Below are 24,310 nucleotides of genomic sequence, written 5' to 3'. Positions count from 1 at the left end.
TCACCCCGAGCTGTTCCCTGCTTCCTTCCTCTAAGGAGGGGTTTCCTCGGCCGAAGCCGACCTGGCAGTGGTTTAGGGACAGATGAGGAAGGAGGCGGAGCCGTTCCCACCTCCTACAGTTCCAGGGAAACTGGAAGGGACCAAAGTCTAAATCCTGTGGGTCCAAGCGCACAGCCCCCGCCAGCTCTAAGGGTGGGGCAGGTCCAGCCAGGGGCTCTAGCACCCCAGGCCTGGCCAATGGGACTTAGCCTTATCAAGATGATTCCAGAGAGGCCCCTGGCCTGCCACAAAGGCTGACTGAGAGCCCAGACGTTTCCCAATCTAGGGCCTTTCCGAAAACCAGGAGTTTGGGAGGTAGGGAAATTAGGGGTGGGCCTCTGAACAAACCTCTAAACATCTCCAGAGCCCTGAGGCCAGTGGGTGGCCCATGTCTCCTGCCTCGAGGGGAGCGGAGGGCGTGTTCCAAACAATGATGGCGCAGCTAGGAGGGTGTGTCACGAGCACTGGCTTTTCCAGAAAAGCAGGGATGCCCCAGGTCTCACACTCCACCCCTAACGCTTGTTTCTGAGTGACTGTGAGACTCGGTTTTGGTGTCTGCCCCAAGCAGCAACAAGCCTGAACTCTACTGGGGCTGGCTTCGCATCAGGCCAGAGCACTGACCGCGAGGAGCCCAGCTTGTCCTGAGGGCGGAGCACGGTTGGACCCTGGGTGCTGGCGCAGGGCAGGGGGCCAAGTCACTGAAGCAGAAAGAACAGGCTGGATGTGAAACAAAGGCACCCTAGAGGGAGGAAGGTGGGGGGCCAGGCTGCGACACAGCCCTGAGCCTCAGCAGCAAAGGACAGTGGGACATTGGCCTGGCAGAAGTGCAGGGAGGAAGGTTTTTACCTTCCCCCATCCCCTTCTGTGTCCGCTCCAAACACCAACACACACTGAACCCCAAGCACACCTCTGTCTCCACAACCACGTGGACTCACGGACACTGCAGTCGGTGAAGCACGACCACCAGCACACCACCCTGAGGGCCTCAGCACACTGCCCGTCCAGCCCCTACACACCTGCATACCTGCAGTGCCCTGCACACGGCTGCTCACAGATGCACATTCAGGCAGCCTCGTGTAGACCCTTCCACAGTTGCACTATTTTTACAGTCACAAATGCATTATCCACACTACCACGTCATGGGCACTCCTCTGCAGCTACCTCACAAGTACACATATGGTGCATATGCACTCACATATCATAACTTATATCACAAGTATGTCCACAGCGTAGTCACCATTATAAACATACGATGATGTAAGTGGACACAAATACCCAATTGAATGCATTCATTCTGTGACCACCCGTACATATGCAAATATGCAAGCAAAACAGGCCCACGACTTCTCTCTCTTAAATGAAAGACCTAAACAACATCATTTCCCGGTCTTTGCCCTAAGTTAAATTAGGGCTAAGTTAAGTCAGGCAGCCAAGGAAAACGCAGAAAGTTGGCTGGAGAAGCTTCGCTGCTAACAGCCGAACTGCCGAGGGGGGAGCAGGCAGTGGGCTGTACCTAACTAGACAAGAGAAAAGCAGTGCTTCCCCGGGGCCTCCTCTCCCTGAGTCCCGCAGCCAACCAGGCCTTTGGAATCAAAAGGCCTCTTGCAGCGGGGTTGAGTAAGTTGTGGGGGCTGGGAGGGGAGCCAGGGAGACTGCTGACGGAGGGGAAAGTGTTTGGAAGGAGGAGGCGTCTGTGGTTTGGAAACTGCAAGGCTCTCCAGCCCCTGCCTCCAAAACCAGAACAGGCCTGTCCACCTCCCACCCACCCACCCCGTGGGCGGCCTGGCCAGCCCTCCCTGGGGCGAGATGGCAACCAACCTTTGATGGCATATCAGAGTGACCGCAGCTTCGGCACTTCCAAGAAGCCCAGAGGTGCCCCCCAGAACTCCCGGACCCCTTCTCTCAACTTGATTCCTAAGGGACTTCTTTTCTAGAGATCCCAACCAATGCAAGTGACTCAGTTGCACCCCAATCTGCATCCCCCCCAGCCCCAGGTCATTTCTATCAGTCTGGGCATCCTCCTCTCTGGCCTCCTGAGGTGGGATTTGTGGCCCCTGTTTAGTGGAGGGACCGGCGCTGCTCTGCCTCAGGGAAACCTGGGAGAAAAGAACTGAGATCGTGGGCCATGTGTCCACTCGGAGGTGTAGCCCACACTTTCATCATCCAAGCCAGATGTGACAGAAAACAGAACCCCTGTACAGACCAGTTGGCAGAGTTGCCCTGCCTGGGATCAGGGCTCCGCATTCTCACCTCCTGGAACCTCTAGTGACGGGGCAGGACAAGCCCCCGAGGCAGCCAGGTCTCTTCCAGGAGCATAAACTCCCATGTGTTCCCAGAGCATAAACTCTTTGTGTTCACGTTAGCCGCAGGGCCACCATGAAGAGGGTTTTGTGCAGGAGCAGCTCAGCTTCCCTGGGTAACACCGATATCCCTGGACTGCCCACCCCAGGAGCGGCAGGAGAAAGCAGGACTCTGACCTGGCCCTCAGAGCTCTGTCCTCAGCACACAGGCTGGGGGGGGCTGGTGCTGAAGCCTGACCCCCCACGATACAGTGTCGGCCTGACCTCTGCCGTGCAGCAGGGCAGGGCTCCTCTCATCTGCCCAAGAGAAGAGCTGTAATTTTTCTCTGCAAAAGCAGCTTTGCCTAGGGAAACTGTAATGATGGCTTCCTGCGTGAACCACAGCCTTTTAAAAATAGCCTGACTGAGCAAAGGCAAAATGTGGAGGCCAGGCCTCGGCTCACCCCCAACCTCAGGACCCTGGATCCCACCGCCTGAGCCAGGATTTACGGTGTCCCACTGGAAAATGGAGCAAGACCAGGAATGGGTGGGAGTGCAGGGGCCTGGACTGTACGACATGGAACTTCTCAAAGCCCAAGTCAGAATCTGGCCGGACCAGGTTCTCAGGCAGTCTTGGCGGCTCTCCCCAGTATTGCTGGATTGGAATCTGAAAGCTTCCAGGAGTGAGTCGATGCTGAGAAACGCTTGCAGTTGAATAGAGCACGCAGGACTATGGAGGCTCCTTGAGGGGGGCGGGCATCGCCTACCTCTGGCCCCTTGTCAGCCTTTCAGATTCGCCCAGTGGCCTGCCAGCTCTGTCCTTGCAGCTGGGCAGGACAGCTGCCTCCACCCCAAAGGGAGCTGCTGTCTCCACCAGCACAGGGCTACAGACAGGGCCCCAGTAATCTAGGGCAGAATGAACAGATGACCCCCCTGAGCCAGGGGTTAGGGTGGCAGCTGCCCCCTCCTCCACTGCTGCCAGAGCTTGAGCAGGCCGCCCGTCACGGTCCAGCTGAGGGGCTGAGGGGCAGCCATCTCAGAGCCAGCCTCTCTGTGCCAGTATCCTGCCCCAGCTCGGCCCACCAGTTTCCTCCTCGGTGTACTCCATAGTCCCTTTGGAGCACCTCCTGTGTGCCAGGCACTCTCAGCCCCCAGGGAGAATCCAGGTTTGAGAGGACAGCACAGGTTCAGGGTGAGCCTCCCAAAGGGTATTCTGCGGGTCGGTGTCCTTGTCTGTCTCTGCCACTCTCTCTCTCTCTGGTGAGGGCGAGGGTGGGGCTGTGTGTTCCCTCCCCAGCCCTTCCTCTAGGGAGGCTCTCCCCCTGGAGGCAGGGTGTCTGTGCCCCATCAGCGGTGGGTCTCCCTGTCCCCAGCACCTCCCTGGAAGCCTGAGCGAGGACTTCGGAGGCATAGGGTCCCTGCCAGGAGAGAGGCCCAAGGGAATCCAGGAAGATGTGAATTGCCCAGCCTCCCCACACCTACCCGTCATGCTCCACCTCAGCTTCCACCTCAGCCCCTCTCCCAGTTCCTGGGGAGCCCCAAGCAGGGGGTGCAGTGCTACGGAGAGCCCAGGGCAGGCAGCTCCAAGTGGGGTTCCGCCAAGTGCTGAGGTTATCTTAGCCAGCTCGGGGCTCCTGCCTGACTGTGCTGCTCTCAGTGTGGCCACTGCTCGTGTGGCCACGGGACCCTTAACCAGACGCATAAGCATGCCCATGGGGTCCCCTTGGGGAAATGATGGGATCGGGTGATCAGCTGAGTCATAAGGGGGACTGAGGCGCCTCTGGAGCTGTGGGAAGGCTGGACAGAGGACGAGTTTACGGCTGGAAAAGGGCTGGGAGAGCAGGCCTGGGGCATGGATGGCATGTTCAGGAAGGAGAGGGCTTACTGAGGGGCCTCTGGACATTGAGGGGACATCCAGGTTTGTTCTCAGACTCCCTAACTCAGGCCGATGAGGGCCAGATTCCTCGTGGCCCTGGCTTTAGTCCAGGGATTTTCGGGGGCCCTGAGGACTCCAGGCCCCTGCACCCTGGCTGAAATTATGGGACTGGGAGGCTGGGAGAGCCAGCTCTGTGCGGCCTGGGTCTTGCAGGGCCGCCTGAGGGTGCAGCTGTGAGGCTGGGTCCCTTCTCCTCCCTTTCCTGGAAAAGCCAGAGGCTGACCCAGCACACTCCAGGCACCAACTAAGTGAGGCCAGGCCAGGGAAGAAAGGGAGATGGGGAAAAGGACCTGTACCCTGTCCGCAAATAATCATGCTTTGTTGCTTCACCCACAACCCGCAGAGGAGAAGTACGTCACCGTGCAGCCTTACGCCAGCCAAAGCAAGGACGAGATTGGCTTTGAGAAGGGAGTCACCGTGGAGGTGATCCGGAAGAATTTGGAAGGCTGGTGGTACATCAGGTAGGAGCCGCAGCAGAGGAGTGAGGTGCCCCCAGGCCGGTCCTGGGCAGCAGCTGGCAGGCAGACCCTGACCGAAGCTGGGCGCCCATGGCCCGGCCTGTCTGCTTCAGCTCCACACAGCTGAACCGCTCTGACACAGAGGCTCGTCTTGCAGATTCCCTCCCGGGACACATAAATGGGACACGTAAAGCAGAGTCGAGCCACGGCCAGCAGGGCGCAGGGGCCCCGGCTCGGCTTGCAGGCTGTGGTGCAATACCTTCCTGGGCATCTGCCAAGAGGCTCCAGCACATCTGAACTTGGTTTTCTGTGTCCGGCCTTGGCTGCCCGGCGTGCTCTGCAGCCTGGGCCACCTGGAATGCCGGCGTCCACAGGCCTTGCTGAAGTCGCAGCGGGCGGCCCCTGCTGCCCACGGCTCAGCACCAGGGTCCCCAGACACAAGCTCTGGCCCCAGCTGCTCCACTCGGCAGGGCTGGCTCCATAGTTGAGAGAGCTGGGGCGGAAATGAGGCCTGAGCCCAGGCCTGCTTCAGAGGCCTCTTGCTCTGCCCTTCCCTCTCCTTGGGCCTCATCCTGCTTCCCAGCTGAGAAACCCATCTGGGGGTGTGAGAAGGGGAGTGGGGAGCTTCCTGACGCTCGGGGAAGAAGGCTCAACCCTGTAGGCTTCACTCACGTCTTCCTACCAGGTCCTGCCCTCCAGGCCCCTCTGCCCAGGCCAGCTAAGGGGATTACTCCCAGGAAATGTTTTTGGGTTCTTTAGAAGCAGTTCAGCTGTGATGACTTTACCCAGTTTCTCTTCTCTGCCTGTAACCCTGATGTCCAATAGTCCCTGTTGTGGGCTATGAGGACCACCTCACCACACCTGGGAACCCCATACCCTCTGTGGGCAGGGTGCTGTGAGAGCCTTCTCCCACCGAGGGCGTAGGTAGCCCAGGTGGTGGGGGTACTCACAGGACAGTTGCTTGTAACATGGCGCACCATGCAGTGTTAAGAGGGGTCTGTGCTGACGGGTGAGGTGAAGATCGCCGGCCACCTGAACCTTAGTGTGACCTGCCAGGACATAGCCGCCTCTGCCCCTCCACCCTGTGCATACCAGTCCTGGGGCTGAGGTGCCCATTTCTGTCCCGTTAGGTGGTTCAGGACTGTGTGCCTGGACAATGGAAACTAGTGCCAAGCCCACAATCCAGCTGCCACAAGCCTGCATGGGAAGGCCAGGGAACATTCTAGCAGGCTGCTAACCTAAATCATCCACCCAGAGGTTATCTACAAGGCTGCTGGGGTTTTTTCTTAGTTTTCTAAAATGACCAGTGAAATCACTGAGTTGGTTCATCTAGTCAACTGTTGTCCCTATGGCATGGCCATTCAGCCAGTGGGAGCTTCAACTGAGAAAACCCTGCTGAAAGTTTCCACCTTAAGAAGGTTGCCAACACCCCCTTAAATATGCCATTTCCCAGCATCCCAGGCTCTATGTTGATCCTTACTTCCTGTCTTTCTTCTCCACGCCCCCCCCCCACACACACACACACACACTCTCTCTCTCCCTCTCTTCCCCCTCTCTCCCCATCCTCCTTTTCCAGTTCGCTTCCCTCTGGAGTCATTCCGTGCTCCAGAGCTGGAAAGCAGATGTGAGCAAAGTTGGACCCAAGCACACACAGCCGCTCCTGATTCCCTCGCATCTCCCGTCTGGAATCTAATTTTATCCATGTAGCACCAAGTGAGCACATTGGGGTTTGGAACAGGAGCCCTCTGAACAGTGAGCAGCCCTGCCCATCACCCCAGGAGACCCAGCCCCTCCTCTCCACACAGGGTGCTCGCAGTGGCCAGAGGTTCATCATCTTCCTGGATGAAGGGCACCCAGTTCTGGGCAGGATGCTGCCAGCTGCTCACGGTGTTACCCTCTGCTACTCACTTTGCTCTCCTGAGCCTTGGTTGTTGGTGTACGTAAAATTACGCACCTTTGCTAGTTGCTTCCATCTGCCCCTGAGACTGTGCTTCTGTCTGCCAGCTCTCTGACTTCCATCCATTTATTCACTGATATGTGCCTTCCAAGCCCCAAAACGGAGCCAGACAGACAAGCCTGGGTCAGTCTGCCCGCACATTCATGTGAGTGAATGTAAGAAGCCACCTCCTACCTGAGCTTTCCAGCAAAGCTCAAACATGTTAGAATCTTGAACTTCCGCATTCCCTTTTCTCCTACCTAATTAGCCCCCAAGAACCAGGCCTGATCAGGGAGGCAGGCGGTGGGGGGTGGGGGGTGCTGTTGTCAGACATCTGGCATGGAGGAGCCATTCCAGACAGCCAGATGTCCCAGGGAGCAGGCAGGGACATTGCACCCCAGACTCTGGGGCATTGGCCAGCAATTGCTGGACCAGGAAGTAAGCTCCCAGTGGGTTTGGGTAGAAGCTCAACACCATGAGGGAAAAAGGGAAAAGCTTATTTTCAGAAGTCAGCAAATCCCCTAAAATTAAGTTGGCCCTGTCATTTGCCTTTTGCTCTTGTTTATGGGTTTGGGGTTTTGTTTTCGTTTTGTTTTGTTTCATTTTGTTTTTGCTTTGCCATACCAAGGCTTTGATTTTATCCAGTCATGTGCTTTATTTAGGCTTTTCATTTATACTTTCTGCTTTTGGAGTTCCACTCAGAAGGATTTTCTCAACCCCCAAGATTAAGGAGATACTCACAACTTGCATTTTTAACATTGCTACACAGTTGTAAGGCCAGAGTCTCACTGGATTTTCCTGATGGATCATCAGTCGTCCCCAGATCACTCACTGAGTAACCCGTCCTCCCCCGAGTCCTTTGAGTTGTCCTCTTGAGCACTGGTCTGTTCGTGGACTTGCTCTGTGAACTTGATCTGTCTGCTCCTCCTACAGTGGATGCGTTCCCTACTTGGGCACTCTTTATACACATCTTCCCAGTTGGTCTCACTATGTCTGTCCTTCTGAATAAATGTTTGCAGCTACTCTATCCCAGCCTCTTGCAGAAGAGAAAAAAAAAATTGAGCTCCAGGAGAGGATCGTGTTCCAAAGTACCATAGACCAGAACTCAGGTTTCACGACTGTCCCCTGTGCTGCCACTTCACCTCTCTGATCATACTTTCCTCTCCAACTGGGCATTTAACTCTGTGTGTGTGTGTTCAGTCACAAAGTTGTGTCCAACTATTTGCAAACCCATGGACTGCCTTCAATTCTTCCCAGCATCAGGGTCTTTTCCAGTGAGTCAGCTCTTTGCATCAGATGGCCAAAGTATTGGAGCTTCGCTTTCTCATTTCTTATTTTTTTTTATATTTATTTTTATTTATGTATTTATTTGGCTGCACCAGGTCTCAGTTGCAGCATGCAAACACTTAGTTGTGGCATTGGGATATTGTTCCCTGACCAGGGATTGAACCAGGGCCTCCTGCACTGGGAGTGTGGAGTCTTACCCACTGGACCACCAGGGAGTCCCCATCTTCTCCTTTCTTATCTCTAGAATTGCCCTCTGCTGTCGTGAGGCAGCAGGTCATGGTAAAATCTACCTTTTAGGCAACCCAAAATCGGAAGAATCTTCTCATGTCAAGGTCCCATGTTTGCCTGACTTTGCAGACCATGAGGGCCCACACCAAGAGGGATCAGGCAAAGACCTAGGAGACAGAGAGGAAGAAAGGGTGTTCTAGGCATCGTTCCACTGGCCCTCGTTCAGCTCTCTCCAGAGTAGTGGCTTTGCCAAGTGTCTTGCAGGTGCAGTAGAGAAAGCTCAGCCAGGCAAGGCCAGATGGAGCCTGGGGTCTGGCCAGGGCTCCCCCTTGATGCCAGGTCCCTCTCCTCCCTGCAGATACCTGGGCAAAGAGGGCTGGGCGCCAGCATCCTACCTGAAGAAAGCCAAGGACGAGCTGCCAGCACGGAAGAAGAATCTGGCAGGCCCAGTGGAGATCATTGGGAACATCATGGAGATCAGCAACTTGCTGAACAAGAAGGCGTCCGGGGACAAGGAGACCCCCCCGGCCGAAGGCGAGGGCCCGGAGCCCCCCATCACCAAGAAGGAGATCAGCCTGCCCATCCTCTGCAACGCCTCCAATGGCAGCGCGCTGGGCATCCCCGAGAGGACCGTCTCCAAGCTGGCCCAGGGCTCCCCAGCCGTGGCCAGGATTGCCCCTCAGAGGGCCCAGATCAGTAAGAGCCTCTCGGACCCCCAGGTCCTCACCATGCCGCTCTTTAGAGAAGGGGCATGAGGTATAGGGCAAGCCCAAGGTGGGTGTGCATGACCCCCAGATTATTCTCCCCTGACCCCAGGCTCGCTGTGCCAGCTTGTCTTGTGCTGATCACATGTGGACAAGTCAGTTCCTTCCAACTGTGAAATGGGGCCCTCAACACAAGCCTGCTCTGTGAATGAGAGCTGACAGAGCATCGTGCTGAGCCTTACCCCTTCTTCCTGTTGCCTTCCTCCAGCTACCGGAAATCTGAGACACTTAGAGGGAGTACCTCCCTCCACAAGCTCTTTCAAGCAGTATTCTTCCAGAATCTCCTCCTTTCGTACAGGAGAAACCCAGCTTCTGGCCCCTCCAAATCTCTGGCATCTCTGGGGCTGGGATGCCTGTGGTTGAGGGTTAAACTGTTCTGTATTATGAGGCCAGCTTCTGTTTGTGTCCAGCCATTCTTAAAATCTGGAGGAAAGCTGTTTTTCAGTTTAGTTCTGAACTTGTTTAAATTAGTTCTATGTCTGAAACCTTCTGAGCAGTCACTTGGGAAGGGTTTTGGGGGCATTTCCTCTTGTCTCGCACTGTGCTAGCTTCTAAAGATTTGGTGGATAGACATGGTCTCTTCTCCTAACTTTGAAAATCTGATCATGCTATCTACCCTTTCCCCTGAAAAAAAATGCCCCTGTGTCCATACATTTTGAAATGTGTGCATCGTTTTAGAGGGTTCACAGATCCCCTTGAAACACAGCTAAGGAAGCTTAAAGATCTGACTTCCCACAGAAGAAGCCCAACTGTGCTGTCTATGGTGACCGAGGGCACAATTTCCCCATAAACGTGGGACAGAAGCAGGGACTTCCAGGATCAGGAGGTCGTGCCCAGAGAAGGCAGGGAAGGCACTGTTGCCTGGCTGGGATTTCTGAAGCCCTGTTTCCTCTTCTAGGCTCCCCGAACCTGAGGACAAGGCCTCCTCCTCGCAGAGAGTCCAGCCTGGTATGTGTGTTCAGTTTGTCTTTCTTGTTCCCTTTCTGGGTGCACTCTCGTAGCCTCCAGTAGTTGACTGTCTCCATGCAGAGCCTGTTGGTCCAGAGCTTTCCCAGGGCCATGCTGGGGCTTCCAGCTCTGTGGGGTTGGGGGCAGGGAGGAAAGCCAGGGGATCCCAGCCTTCCTTGGGCCTAGCTGGACAGTTTTTAATCGAAAAGGCACTGCACTCTCCAAAGTTAAATAAATCCACCCTGGCCACGGCATTGGCAGACATAAACATTTAGACTGGCTGGCGAGAGTGTCCAGCCAGGGCATTGCCAGAGGCTGGAAATAGGGCTGCTCTCCATGCGAGCCTGGAAGCCATTCAGCTTTGCCTTCCTTGCTTGGAAGTGCCCGACGGATGCGATGGAGGCCAGAGCCTGGGAGGGCAGAGGATAGATCAGTGAGTAGCCTCAGTGGGAGGGTAGCAAATGGCAGGGACTGGATAGGCTGAAGCTCAAAGAGGCTCAGCACTGCTGTGTGGGTGGGGTTTTCTGGCACCCAGACTGTCAGGGAGGCCGGCAGGCTCTCAGGGTGCTGGGGCTTGGGGTGAGAGGTGGCAGGCAGAGAGCCCTAGAACCGAAAAATGTCATCCGGGGCCGCGGGATGCAGTGGAAAGAGTGGGGCTTTGCCAGGCATGGATTCACGCTCCACTTCTGACATTTAGGAGCAGTGAGCCCCTGGGCAGGTTGCTCACCTGCCATGGGCCTCAGTTTCCTTATTTATAAGAGAGGGGGACCATGCCACTCATCCCTTAGGGCTGTTATGAGGATGGGATGAGGTGGTGTGTGTAGAAGGCTGGTCATCAGCTTTTCATGTCCTCTGTCAGCTCTGTGTGCTGCGGGACAAGGCTTCCACAGTCATGTCAGGGCTTAGCAGCAAGATTTACTGTGATCAGTGACCTAAGCCCTGGGGAGGGGGATAGCAGCAGTCGCTGGAGTGGTGGCCCTTCTGTAAACAGGACCGTGAAGGTATGGGCCCTGGAGATGGGACCGTGCTGGCCCTGGCCACCAGCCCCAGTGGACCTTCTGTCTTGTTTCCCCCCACCCCTGGCTCCCCTTCTCCCATCTCTCTCAGCCCCACTGACTATTTTCAGGCAGACTTGATTTTGGCAAGAATGGGGTGATTCCTTCCACACCTACCAAGAGCAGAGCCCATAGAGGCAGATCTGCTCTTTCCAGCGAGGTCTGGCTGACTCCCACCAGGCTGGGGGTCACGCTGGGCTGGGACCAGGGCCACATATGCATATGCTCACAACAGCAGGGCCAGGCACCAGGGCAGGGAAAGTTGACCGGATCATATCCAATCCCTCAAAACCATCCTCCCCCACCCTTCACTCACTCTGACCTGAGACAGTTCCGCAGTGACTGGTAGGAATAGAACATGCTGAGCCTTGAAGGACAAGGCAGGTTAAGAGGAATAGGATGGTGTTTCAGGATGGTGTTCAACTTTGGCTTGTATTTATAGAGTGTTTCCTGTGCCCCTGGCTAGACCAGAAGTTTTCATTCTCTCCTGATGCTGTTATTAGTTCCAGTTTACAGATGAGAAAGCTGAGGCTCAGAGAGGTCAAGGGCCTTTCTCAGGGTCACACAGCTGATGAACTGCTGACCTGGGCTTGGAGCCCACATGTATCCATCTGCAAGGCAGGGTCATTTGAGGTTGTCCTCAAAAGCTGCTTCCCCAACACTAGCCTCCCAAATACATGTACCTTTTTTATTTTAACCTCTTTGTATGATCCCAGGACATACTGGAAGTGATAGGGAGACACCAGGTCCTCGTTCGTCAGAGATGAGACCAGCCAAAGCTGGAATGTCCTCTCCGCAAGGTCAAGAGGGTTGTCCTGCTCGTTCATTCTTGGTTGCCTGGTGCCTTGGAACAGAGGCTGACACCCAGCAGACACAAAACAAACATTTGTAAAACGAATGATTGAGGCTCACAGGTCATGGGCTGGGGCCACATTCTAAATTTCTCTGCATGTCAGGCTTAGGTATCAACATGCCAGCATCTAGGAAGCATTTAGGCTGCCCAGCATGATCACCCCACCCCAGAGCAAGTGATCCTGAGCTTTATTCCATGCTTGCCTGACCATTGACACCATCATGATGACCAACCCAAGGGCTGTCTCACCAACCCCACAGTCCCTGACACCCACCCCACACCTCTGTAGCGAGGTGTCACCCCAGTGGACCTTCACCTGAGACTCAAGGATGTGACTTTCATCTCCCGGGGGGCAGTGTGTAGGGCTTTGTTACAACGGTTTCTTTGTTTTTTAACGTTCACTTTGGGACCTGAAAACTGGATTCCGAAGATATGAGTGGAGATTTACTAGAGGGTCATTTTCATAGCTCCAACAAGTTGCAACTGAATCCTGGGTATTCTTAGAGAGCCTGGGCAGGAGAATGGTCTCTTAAGGAGACACCCTGAGACTCAGGTGATTGATAATCCTCAGGTCACCTGCTGTCCAGCTGCTGTAAGTGCCACACTCACCTCTGTTACCGTTCTGATCAGGTGGGTCTTGCTCACTGAGCCCTTCTCTGCCTCAGGGATTCCAGCTGCCGAAGCCGCCAGAGCCCCCTTCTGTTGAGGTGGAGTACTACACGATTGCTGAATTCCAGTCGTGCATTTCAGATGGGATCAGCTTTCGAGGTGGACAGAAGGCAGAGGTGAGCCTTGGGCTATGAGGCTAAGTGTTATAACTCATGCTGGTCAGAGACCTCCCGTGTTTCCCATTTATGTCTGGGGGTAGGGGCAGGGGGGAAACATTCCTGAGGGGTGGGCAGGAAAGGTGCAGAAACAGGACCCACAAGGCTGAGAATTCGCCTAAAGCCTGTGTCACAGCCAGGACTAGAACCCACAGCTCATGTCTCCACCCAGCTCCCCTCACACCAGCATTTCCCAAAGCTCATCACAGGAGCCTGTGACGGAGACGCCTTGAAACAAAGGGCTTCTGGAGTCGAATGACTTTGGAGGAGAGTGTCTTAAACAAAACCCAGCCAGCTTTGTTGCGTTAATTGCAGAACTTCTCAGAACCTAGATATAGGGGTGTCACTGTGTGTGTCTCTAAGAGGGGACTGGAATAGACCAGATCACCTACCTTCCTCGCCCAGGAGCACCTGGGGGCCAGGGTTCCACAAGACCTACATTAGGAAATGCTGTTGCTGGGAGAGCGTGGAGCAGGCAGCCAGAGTAAGGTACTGAGGACCCCAGTTCTGACCATGTCCACACCACAGGCACCTCTGAGCTTTGATTTAGGCACTTCTCCCCCAGGCTTTAATGAGCTCTCTCTGCAGATGGGTCATAGGCCCTGTCCTACTCCCTCCAAGTCCATCCTCTAGCATTTATTCCCCCAGGTTTTAATGAGCTCTCTCTGCAGATGGGTCATAGGCCCTTTCCTGCTTCCTCCCAGCCCATCTCCTAGCATTTATGAGACCCCGCTCTGTGGCCGGCGCTACACGTGGCATTCCAGGGGCCAGAGAAGATCCCTGACTCAGTCATTTCTCTTGGATGGCTCTGTGTAGTAATGGAGTTAAATCCAATACTTCCTGTAAAACCATCAAAAGAGTAATTGGGCAGTCTCTACCTATTGAGGAAGTGATATCCCCAACGTGGATGTTTTAAATCACATGCCTAGAACTTAGAACTAAATTTCTAAGAGAAATCATCCTCTCAGTGGTGCCTGTGCTTCCAGAAGAGCCTACAAAGTTCATAGTGTAAGAGAACTGATATTCTTAGGATCTACACAGGCAGGCATCTTGAGTGTGGAGCGGGCAGAGCGAGGGATGAAATGTAGGACCCAAGGCAGGGCAGGGTTTGCCGAGAGCTGGCCACAGAAGGACCATCTCCTCCTTCCTCCCTTCCCCCTCTGCCCCTAGAGCCAGTGCTCTCGAGACTCCCTCCTTCTCCCTGGGACCCTTCTTCCAGGAGTGTTCCACAGTTCAGAATTACAGTTGTCCCTCGGGATCCGTGGGGGGTTGGTTCCACGACCCAGATCCTGGGATGCTCGATGCCCTCATGGAAAATGAATGCAGCTGGCCCCTGTATCCTGGAATGCAGAGCTTGCACACGTGGAAAGCCCTCGGTACAGCCGGCAAGCACACTCCTGGCCTTTCTCCAGTCTCAAGTAGCAGTTTAGAAAGAAGCTTCTTGGGAATGACTGAGAGCCCCAGCCTTCCCATGGGGAACCAACTCAAAGAGAGCTCCTCAGTGGTGGGATTTCAGTGGCGTGAAATGGCGTGAAGTGGGGAAGCCAGGGAGATCTGGTCTCAGGCTTTACCTGAGTTCCGTTCACCTGCCCCCTCCTGTTCTCTTCTGCCCTGAGAGACCCTTTCCAGGGACCCCAAGGGAGGGCCAGCAATGCACGGGGGATTGGAGGATGGGAGTGGTGGAGTGGCAATCTTCTGTACAGATGGGTCCCTGGCGAGTGGGGTTTTGTAGGGACTGAGAACAGGGCATTTTCTAAGCATAGTGGCTCAGCAGGAAGGGAAGTGAGGGTCTGTGCAGGAGGCCAGCTCCACCAGGGTGTTGACAGAGACTTGGAAGAACAGGGGCAGGGGCTTTGGAGAGAGGGAGTCCCCCACCCTGGAGATGACAGAGACCTGGGTTTGAATGCCAGCCCATCACTTCCCGCGCTGGGTCCTGCGCCACTTAGTCAGTGGTGTTAGCTTGTCCGGGAAGTGGAGCTGCTGTCTTCTAGAGCCTAGTGTCAGGGCCCAGCCCACACACGGTCGGGCACCGGCAAGTCCCCCAGCTCAGCGGCCTATCTGCCCCTTCCCCCAGGTCATCGACAAGAACTCAGGTGGCTGGTGGTATGTGCAGATTGGTGAGAAGGAGGGCTGGGCCCCTGCATCCTACATCGATAAGCGCAAGAAGCCCAACCTGAGCCGCCGCACGAGCACTCTGACACGGCCCAAGGTGCCCCCGCCGGCACCACCCAGCAAGCCCAAGGAGGCTGACGAGGGTCCAGCCGGCCCCGGCGAGAGCCAGGACTCCCCTCTGAGGCTCAAGTACGAGGAGCCTGAGTACGACATCCCTGCCTTTGGCTTCGACTCAGAGCCGGAGCTGACCGAAGAGCCCACAGAGGACGGTGGCTCGGGGGACAGGCGGCCCACACAGCCCCACAGGCCCTCGCCGGCCTCCTCGCTGCAGCGCGCCCGCTTCAAGGTGGGCGGATCCACAGAGGACGTGGCCCTGGAGGAGGAGACCATCTACGAGAACGAGGGCTTCCGGCCGTGTGTAGAGGACGGCCTGTCGGCCAGACGCTCCTCCCGAGACAGCGACTCCCCAGGGGGCTCCCCGCTGTCCCTTGCCAGGAAAAATTCCCCCAAATCGGACTCCCCCAAATCATCCTCACTTCTGAAGCTCAAGGCGGAGAAGAACGCCCAGGCGGAACTGGGGAAGAACCACTCCTCAGCCTCCTTTTCCTCGTCCATCACCATCAACACCACCTGCTCCTCCTCCTCCTCCTCTTCCTCCTCATCCTTGTCCAAGAACAGCGGGGACCTGAAGCCCCGTTCCGCCTCGGACGCGGGCATCCGTGGCACTCCCAAGGTCGGGGCGAAGAAGGATGCCGACCCGAAGGTTGGGCTGACCTCCTGTGCCCGGGCCAAGCCGTCGGTTCGGCCCAAGCCGTTCCTGAACCGCGCAGAGTCCCAGAGTCAAGAGAAGATGGACATCAGCACTTTACGGCGCCAGCTGAGGCCCACTGGCCAGCTCCGGGGCGGCCTCAAGGGCTCCAAGAGCGAGGATTCTGAGCTACCCCCCCAGACGGCCTTCGAGGGTCCCAGCGAGGGGTCCAGGAGAGGCTCCGCCGACCTCATCACCCTCCCTGCTGCCTCGCCCCCCTGTCCCACCAAGAAGGGTCGGGAAGGGCAGGCCACCTCCTACACCACATGCAGTGCCTACCAGAAGGTCCAGGACTCGGAGATCAGCTTCCCCGCGGGCGTGGAGGTACAGGTGCTTGAAAAGCTGGAGAGCGGCTGGTGGTACGTGAGGTTTGGGGAGCTGGAGGGCTGGGCCCCCGCCCACTATCTGGTGCTCGGCGAGAACGAGCCATCCGACCCGCCTGGCAAAGAGACAGACACAGTGGCCCCCAAGAGCAAGCAAAACGAGGGCAAGTCAGACAGCCTGGAAAAGATCGAGAAGCGCGTCCAAGCGCTCAACACCGTCAACCAGAGCAAGAGGGCCACGCCGCCCATCCCCTCCAAGCCGCCAGGGGGCTTCGTCAAGACCTCAGGCGCCGGGGCGGTGAAGATGAGGAACGGTGTGCGGCAGGTGGCCGTCAGGCCCCAGTCGGTGTTCGTGTCCCCGCCACCCAAGGACAGCAACCTGTCCTGCGCCCTGAGGAGGAACGAGTCGCTCACGGCCACCGACAACCTCCGAGGCGTCCGCCGGAACTCCTCTTTCAGCGCCGCCCGCTCGGCAGCCGCAGAGGCCAAGGGCCGCCTGGCTGAACGTGCTGCCAGCCAGGGCTCGGAGCCCCCCCTGCTGCCCACTCAGCGCAATGGCATCCCCGTGTCCCCCGTGCGCCCCAAGCCCATTGAGAAGTCCCAGTTCATCCACAACAACCTCAAAGATGTGTACGTCTCGATCGCAGACTATGAGGGGGACGACGAGACGGCGGGCTTCCAGGAGGGCGTGTCCATGGAGGTCCTGGAGAGGAACCCCAACGGCTGGTGGTACTGTCAGATCCTGGATGGGGTGAAGCCCTTCAAAGGCTGGGTACCCTCCAACTACCTGGAGAAAAAGAACTAAGGGGGGGAGTGGGTCCTTCCAGCCTTAGTGTGGGTGAGCGGGAATAAGACAAAAGGGAAAGGGGAAATGGGAGGGGGTGGGGAGGACAACATGAAACCTGCAGAATGTGTGACCTCGAAGACCCCAGCTAGAAGGTGGGGTCTGGCGGGGGCCCACATTGAGCAGGGAAAGGGAATGGGCAGGGGTGCCCTGGGCCTGGGATCAGGGGCGAGAAAGCTGAGCCTCAAGTGTGTACCTTGGGGACTTTGCTGATGGACTCGGCGCCATTTGGGACAGGCCGTGTGGGAAACCCAATTTGTGCCTTGGCTGCCAATCTGGAAAAGATGTGGTTGTAGGGGCCTCACGTGCCCTGCCCCTGCCTAGCCTGGTTTCAGTAGCTGTTAGCCTCCAGAGTGGCCCTTGTATCGTCCTAACCTGTATTTGTGAATTATCCTGGTTCCCAGGGTCCACCACCCGCCACGGGTGGGTGTAGTAGGAGACACCACTGGCCCTGGGGTTTGGAGACATCTCTTGTGAGCTCAGGCTGTCCCTGGGCTGGGCCTCCATCCATGTCTGCGGAAGAAAAGGCAGTTGCCCAGGTGCCAGCAAGGATCCCCTTTCTTAGCCGTCACTGCCGCTGGCCTTGGGAAGAGTGCCCACCTGCCCAGGGCATGCCGTGGAGGACCACCAGCTCCAGAGCTCACAGAGAGGGCGGGCGGGTGGAGCCGTCGGTCTCATCAGTCTGCACAGACTTTCTTTTGGGTATTTCTGGGTGGGCAATTCCTTTGCATGTTTTGGGAGAGGTGTATTGCTTTGGGGCTTCTATGTCAGGCCTTGGGTTTTTGGCCTTATTTTGGGGTTGTTTGGGGGCCCAAGGGCAGTTAGCCTCATGGGACAGGATGCGGAGAAGGTGGCATTTCTGTCGTACTCTTGTGGGGAGGTTGGTTGGTTTGTGTTTTGCATTCTTCCTCTCCACAAGCTGAAGTCGCTTCATTTGGTTTCCACTGTGTGGACGGCACCAGCGCTGGCCAGAGGGATTTCAGGCGGGAGAAGCCTCAGCCCCGGACGTGGCGAAGCAAAGATGCTGCTCTCTCGGCAGGCAGGACCCTCCCCAGGGAGGAGGGTGGCGTTCAGGAGAGGAACAGCGTACATTCTCCGGCCCAGGCAGGGCCCAAAGCCTCACGTGTAGGCAGTGGAGAAGCAGCGGTCACCCCACCCTGGGCTGAGGGGACCCCACTGGGCAGACACCACCAGCCATCCGTGGCCTGCGAGCAGTGCCCGAGAAGACGAAGATCCCTGGGCCCGGAGCCAGCCCGGGCTTCCCCAGGGGCAGCGCCCCTGTGAAGCGAGAAGAGAGAACGTGAAGTCCCTCTCAACTCTGGGTGGTATCTTTCAGTCAACATTTCAGAGGCCACACTGGCTTCCCTGAGGACTCACTCTTTGCTGGGAGTAGATTTCCACACGTGCCTTTGATTGTGGACAAATCAGGCTCACAGCCACTGATTTAGCTGCCAGATCCTGGATCGAGGAGGAAAAGCCCTCCCTCCGCCCCTGTTCCCCACCCAGGCAGTGTATGTTGCTGGAAAAAACAGCACGGGACCCGTGACTCGTGCCCTCAGCCCCCAGCCACCCCCTCTCCCCCTTCCTCACCGTACACTGATGCCTGGCAGCTCTAGCAAACTGCTCCCGTTCTTTGTTGAAAGGGCCGTGGTGAGATTTTGCTTCCTTTTGTTTAAAATTAAAATTAGTTATTTTCTTCTGCTGGACAGTATTAAATAGAGCAGGATGTTGAGTTATCTGCTAGATTGCAGTACTAATGGTAGTGTTGTAGTGTCTTTATATTAATATTATTTGGACTTATTTGAACAATAATGATAAAGAAGTGGTTCATTATTTTTTAATTAATGCACTTTAATAAGGTGGAATGGAAAGAAACCCAGAGAGCAAAGTGCATTACTTAAAGATGCAGTATATACTTTTCTCATTTTTAAACAGCACATATTTATTAAAAGAAAAAAAGTAATTTATGATTATTTAAAATAAAATTTAAAAGTAGAGTGACTGTCGGGTTAAAGGACCTTCCACGTAGCTATCTTCCAGGGGGAGGGCTCAAGCGGCTTCACTCCTCAATGTCTGCACTGAGCCAGTTCAATGCCAGCCAGGCCAGGAAGGAGTGCAGGACCCATCTGCCAAGCACAGAGCATCTCAGTTGGACTGGAGCACAGTGCTCCCTAGAGCCTGCCTTTCCCTGCCCTTCCTCTTCCACTGTACTGCCCTGTGGGGCTCTCCTAGCCCTGCCAAGGACCCCGTCTCCTTAATCTCCAGTGCTCTTAAGTAATAGAGTCATTATAAGTGACCTTCAGGATCACTTCATGCCATACCCTCCTGTTAACTGCAGCCCAAAGACAGGAATTAGCTTTCCCAAATCACATAGTTGACAGCAGACCTTCCCACCCCCGTTAGAGTGTATAGTGTGGTCATCATGTTTACATTGTGACATCCAGCCCTAAGGATGGCTGGGGCTGCTCAGGCATCCAGGAAAAGTGGAGAGTGCTGCCACCTAGTGACAGCATATAGATTTGGGCAGTGAACAGGGATTGCCATGCCCCATCTTCACCCCTTGCCCCTCGCCATCACCCCGACTCTCAGCACAGCACAAACCCTGCAAACCCAAAGAGAATATTAATACTTGAAGCAAGAAGGGTGCATGCCAGTCCCTCTCAGTCATGGCCAGGGGATGCCAGGGCTTGCGCCCCTGGACTCCTAGCCCTGCCCAGGGCAAGAGGGCTTTTCCCTAGAGCTACTGAGCTGCTTTGTGATGTTGGAGGGTACTGCTGGCAGCAGGTAGAGGAGGGAAGGGGCCTGGGGCTCTGACCCATCTGGAGGAAAACCAGATCGGACTAAAAAAGGAAAAAAAAAGAAATCTCAGCAGTGTCCAAACCTAGTTTTCCATTAGTTGCGATTGAAAATGTGAAATAACGTTGTATTGCTGTATACTGCAACTTTAATCATAATGAGCCCTTCTGAGGTCATTATTGAGGTTTATATAATGCCTGAAGATGCATCCTTTGGTGCTTTTTTCTTTCAGTTTAAAGACTTTATTACAAGGGAAAAAGATGTCTTCATCTCTCTCCCACTTTGTAACAGGGGCCTGGCTGGGGTCTCTGGCAGCCATCATGCTATTCCCACTAGGCCAAGGGACCCCAAGGGCAGCAAGAGGGAGTTGGAAGGGACAACCTGAACTGCAGGTGTGCCAGCTGTGACCGGGCCCCCTCGCCAGCCCTTGGCCCCCTCCACCCCCAAGCCTGGCCCCATGGGCCCCTCTTTCTTCCTCCACTGTTCTCCATCTTGACGAAGGCATTATATAGAATCGTTTTAATCACTTTCAGATGTTAGAGCAGCATATTTTACAGGCATTTATATCCATTGCTTTCCTCAGCAAGGCATGTTACTACTTTTATCATCTAAGAAAAAAAAAAAAAAAGACAAGGGAATTTCGGTCAAGCATTATTTCCATATTAGTAGTATTTGCAGAATAGGTGTAGAACTATTTAAGTTTAGACCTTGGTTTGGTAGTTTTTTGTTTTTAAGGAAAAAAAGAAAAAGTAACCCCTACGTTTCCTGTTTTTTGTATTTAACTAATATATAATTTCTATAAGGTTACTCACTTCCCCTCCCCCTCCAAATACTTTGCATTCTCAATCGAAAATGAAAACAATCTGAGAGACAGGAAAAGTGCAATATTATCAAGAGGGATGCCAGGGCTTGTAGGACAGTGGCGGGGAGGGCCAGCAGCCCCACGTGCTGCTGGGGGAGGTGGGGCTCTTGGAAGGAGTCAGCGGTGGAGCCAACAGGTGACCTTTTATCCCTCCTCCCCCTTCCCTGGCAAGATGGCAGGGGTCTCTGCCAGAGGGCAGCCCCTTCTGCTGGGTGTTGTCCACCCAGAAGAACGGGATTCAGGGAAGTGGCATGGGGCGCTCGGCCTCCCAGGGCCCCAGCCCTCGGCGCACAGCAAGGACCTCCAGGAACTTCTCCTTGTTTTCATTTCCGTTCTTTTTCAGCCAGCTGCTCAGAAAGACCTGTCCTAAAAATCACCCTCAGCAGCCCTCTCTCACCCCAATCTCTTGATGTTTGGGCCATGATCCTTTTGATGTATGTTTGAGTCTTTCTAAAACTATGTAACCTCAAGTTCAGTTTTATGAGCAGGAACCCTCAGTGTAACCAAATCCTTCAGGGGGGTATGTGGGTGCCTTGAGCCTAGCGTCCTCCGGTGACACCAGTTCCCACAAGCCTGCAGCTGGGCCTGGCGCTGAGCTGGGGCCACCCATTCATCTCAATGACTTCAGCCCGAGTGAGGCGTGATCCTGCCTCTGCTCAACACCCCAACAGTTCCCAGAAGATCTCGAAAAAACGTGTTGGAGAAGCCTGCGGAGGTCCCTGCGGACATAACTTCCCCCGGCAGGTACCAAGCTCCCACCTCCTACCCAGGTGCGGGTAGAGAGGGCAGGATGGGAAGTCTCTGGGTCCAAGCCCTGGGAGCTCTGCCCCTCAGGGTGACAGGTGCAACCTCGCTGGCTCATCCCTTCCCCCTCCAGTACTGTACACTTGCTGCTCCAACCCATTTGATGAATTTCTGTACAAATATGGATCTGGTGCCCAGAGTGGGACTGTGCCCCTGTGGGTGGGTGTGTCTCCTTGGAGTGGATACGTCTATAGGTCCAATTTTCGAGACGATGCAGTGCTCTCTGGAAAGAGAACCATCCACATTGCTAAAGAATTAAGATTCCCTCACTTTTTTGAGGGCTGTGTGTTGTTGAGTAAGTGCATTGTGCATGTGGTGTGAGTGTGTGCGCGCGCGTGAGTGCATGTGTGTGAGTGTTGGTCATTTCCCACTTGAACTAAATAACATGGGGTTAGAGGAAAGAGATACTGGGCAAGCTGTCTCCACTGAACAAGTCCTTGGCATTGGGCAGGCCCCACGGGACTCACAGCTTCTGGCAGCAAGTGTATGTGTTACTCACACACATAATTCTGGCTGGAGAGTGCAATGTGTCTTTTTTTTTTTTTTTTTGTAATTATTTTATTAAGTATTTAGTTGGAAACTTCACACTGGCATTAACAGATCTAGCAGAAGCAGCCTAGGCCATTGTCCCGGGCTCCAAAATGAAGATGTGGAAAGGAGGCGCCGCTGGGTGTGGAAGTGCTGAGGGGTTCAGACAGGGCCACCACCTGCAAACGCGTGTCTAGCAGGCTGCCTCCCAGCCTCTGCCGTGCATGTCACCACTGTGGGAACCCCCGTGTCCTGAGAGCTGCTTGCCCTCGGTTCTTGTGTGGCTGAGGGTGGGTCAGGCTGGTCGGGGTGAGAATTCTCTCACCTGCCTGTGTAGGCACATCACCCCCGATCTAGACCGCCGGCCCCAACTGAACACTTCACGGGGTCATGTGGAGGGCTCCCCCTTGACATTACTGAGCTTCTTGCCTCGATTATGATCTCTGGCTGGGGGTGGCCTCTGGTTCTCAAGTTCTGTGATCACAGCCAGGGACAGAACAGGGCCATGACCTACGGCTTCATTTCAGGAGGACAGCCCCTCTGATGGTGGAGTCCCTCCCCGTTTTGTCCTGTACACCTGGGTCCTCAGGCCGCAAGTCGGGCACACTGGTGCTTATAGACTGGGTGGAGGGCTCTGCCTTCCTGGGCCTTGATCCCAACCTGCATGTAAAGTTGGTTTTACCACGCTGTCCCCCATTCCCCAATCCTATCTTTCTAATCTTGAGTTTGCACTTGACAATCAGCTTCCTCTCCCATCCCAGAACTTAGTGGCCTTAGAGAATAGGTCCCTGCGATGAAGGTCCCTCCTTTGCTCCCATTTCCATCCTGGCTAATGGGCTGGACCTCAGGAGGCAAGAAAGAGGAAGAAAGAATTATCGTTTTAAAGCAAAAGTATGGGTCGAGCACGTTGAAAGTAAGTGAGAGGCATGTCGGCGAGATGAATGTGTGAGAGACTGGGGTGGCTGGGTTTTCCATCCCTTCCCCGGGAAGGTGACTCCCAGAAGAGGATGTCTGCTAGGCAGAAAGGGAAAAGAGTGAGGAGGTTGAGTCAGGATTTAGAGTCTGGAGTTTTGTCTTTAGTAGAAAGAAGAAAGGAGTGAATTCTGAGTGTTTCAGAGGGAAGCGAGCCAGTAGGGAGGAAACAATGATTCAACACCCAAGGGCCCAGACAGAATAGGCTGGGAAAGTCTCAAGATTTGGCTGTAGAAGAAGCTGACCAGAGGAAACTGCTAGTTGCTGGACCACAAGCTGGGTCGCCAGCATGTTCTTAACGGTCACTGATTTACTTAGTAGAAAGCCAAAGTTGCCAGCAACAAACCAATCTTTGGAGAACATTCCTCCATCTCTTAGCTTCCAGGCTGATTTTGCCCACCTTTCTTTGTCCAATCTAGAACTGGCCTCTCAAATTACTTGAACCAGAGACCAGTAACCAGAATGGTTCATGCAGTAGGGACCCACCATCCCCAGACTGAAACCTCGGGGTCCAGACACCATCCAGCATATCTGGGGGGAAGGCAACCTCATTTGCTCTTCTGTTGACACCAGTTATTCTTGAGTATCTCTAACGATGTCTATGGTGTTTCAGTTTGCTGAGCCTGCCTCACTAGTGTGACTCAGAAGACGGTGCAATGCAGTCATCATGTTAGTGGCCTGTGAGCAAGGCATACTGCTCTTGAGCATTTCAAAGAAAGGTCAACAGAGCCTCCATTCTTGGATCTGCAACTTGGTCTCTGTAAGAGGTCTTCTTTAAATCCAGGACCCAGGATAGGAAAAGGGTTTCCCTGACAGTTTACAGGAAACCTGCAGGAAGGCGACTTCTGAAGAAGGCAGGTGTGAGTGGCAGGTTTGTGAAGCGTGGGTTTGTGGACTGCATGGTTGCACGTAAGCTAGCTGGATGTCTTTGGGGCGCTCCTCACAGTGTCCACGCAACCCCTCCCAGCTCCTAGTGGGACCTGTGGGGCTGACGGAGGTCATTCCCCTTTCTCCCCTCAGCAGAGAAACTGAAGAAAAGGACATTGAATTCAGTGCAGTTCGAGTGCTAAAAAATTTCCAGGCTCAATGGTGGTGCTAAACTGTCTCCATGTTTCTAATATTTTTAATAATGGGTTGGTTTTTTTTCAGTTGTTCTCATCACAAAAATGCAGTGTCCTTGGGGAAGGGACCCAGCCCCTTGACCTGCCACTTTCCAGGTGTCCTTTATCCTTTTGACGGGACTCTGGTCTGCAGAAAATGTTCTGTCTTGGCATGCTTCTAGACTGTAAGATTTGGGTTGTTTTGTTTTGTATTTTATGTTTACATGCATCTTGTATTTCCCCAAAAACTAAATAAAGTTTTTGCCTTTTTAACTGAACAGAATCACCTCCTGATTCTCCCCTGCCACCAGAAAAAACATCCAGCTGAGTGGCAAAAGTCACATTACGCCCAAATGAGGCATGAACTTCAGGGTCCGGGCCCTCTGAGGACACTGGAGGGGTAGAGGGAAACATGTAAGCTGCCACCCTTGCTGGTGAGAAGCGTGCTCAAGCTCCCCACCTTTTCCCCACCTTTGGAAGGCTTTCTGGCCAGTGGCCCAGGCTTTTAGAGATACAGACCTTGGGGCCACCAAGACCACATCCAGTGGGCTTCC

At 54.7% G+C, this 24,310-nt stretch overlaps 1 protein-coding gene across 5 annotated transcripts in view; it reads left to right on the top strand.

Annotated features, from left to right (window-relative positions):
* SH3PXD2A (SH3 and PX domains 2A) overlaps positions 1-24,029 on the top strand; it is a 248,436-nt gene extending 224,407 nt beyond the window's left edge. For all 5 annotated transcript variants that reach the window (XM_070780769.1, XM_070780766.1, XM_070780767.1 and 2 more), the window contains 5 exons: positions 4,598-4,715; positions 8,522-8,859; positions 9,826-9,875; positions 12,449-12,568; positions 14,682-24,029. In XM_070780769.1, coding sequence (XP_070636870.1) covers positions 4,598-4,715; positions 8,522-8,859; positions 9,826-9,875; positions 12,449-12,568; positions 14,682-16,655 — 2,600 coding nt within the window. In that variant the 3' untranslated portion in view covers positions 16,656-24,029. The remainder of the gene's footprint in view (positions 1-4,597; positions 4,716-8,521; positions 8,860-9,825; positions 9,876-12,448; positions 12,569-14,681) is intronic.
* The last annotated feature ends 281 nt before the right edge of the window (positions 24,030-24,310 follow it).

The sequence above is a fragment of the Bos indicus genome, chromosome 26, assembly GCF_029378745.1.
Source record: "Bos indicus isolate NIAB-ARS_2022 breed Sahiwal x Tharparkar chromosome 26, NIAB-ARS_B.indTharparkar_mat_pri_1.0, whole genome shotgun sequence".
NCBI classification, from domain to species: Eukaryota; Metazoa; Chordata; class Mammalia; order Artiodactyla; family Bovidae; genus Bos; species Bos indicus.
Note: the sequence above shows the minus strand (reverse complement) of the source record. Positions and strands in the feature narration are given on the sequence as shown.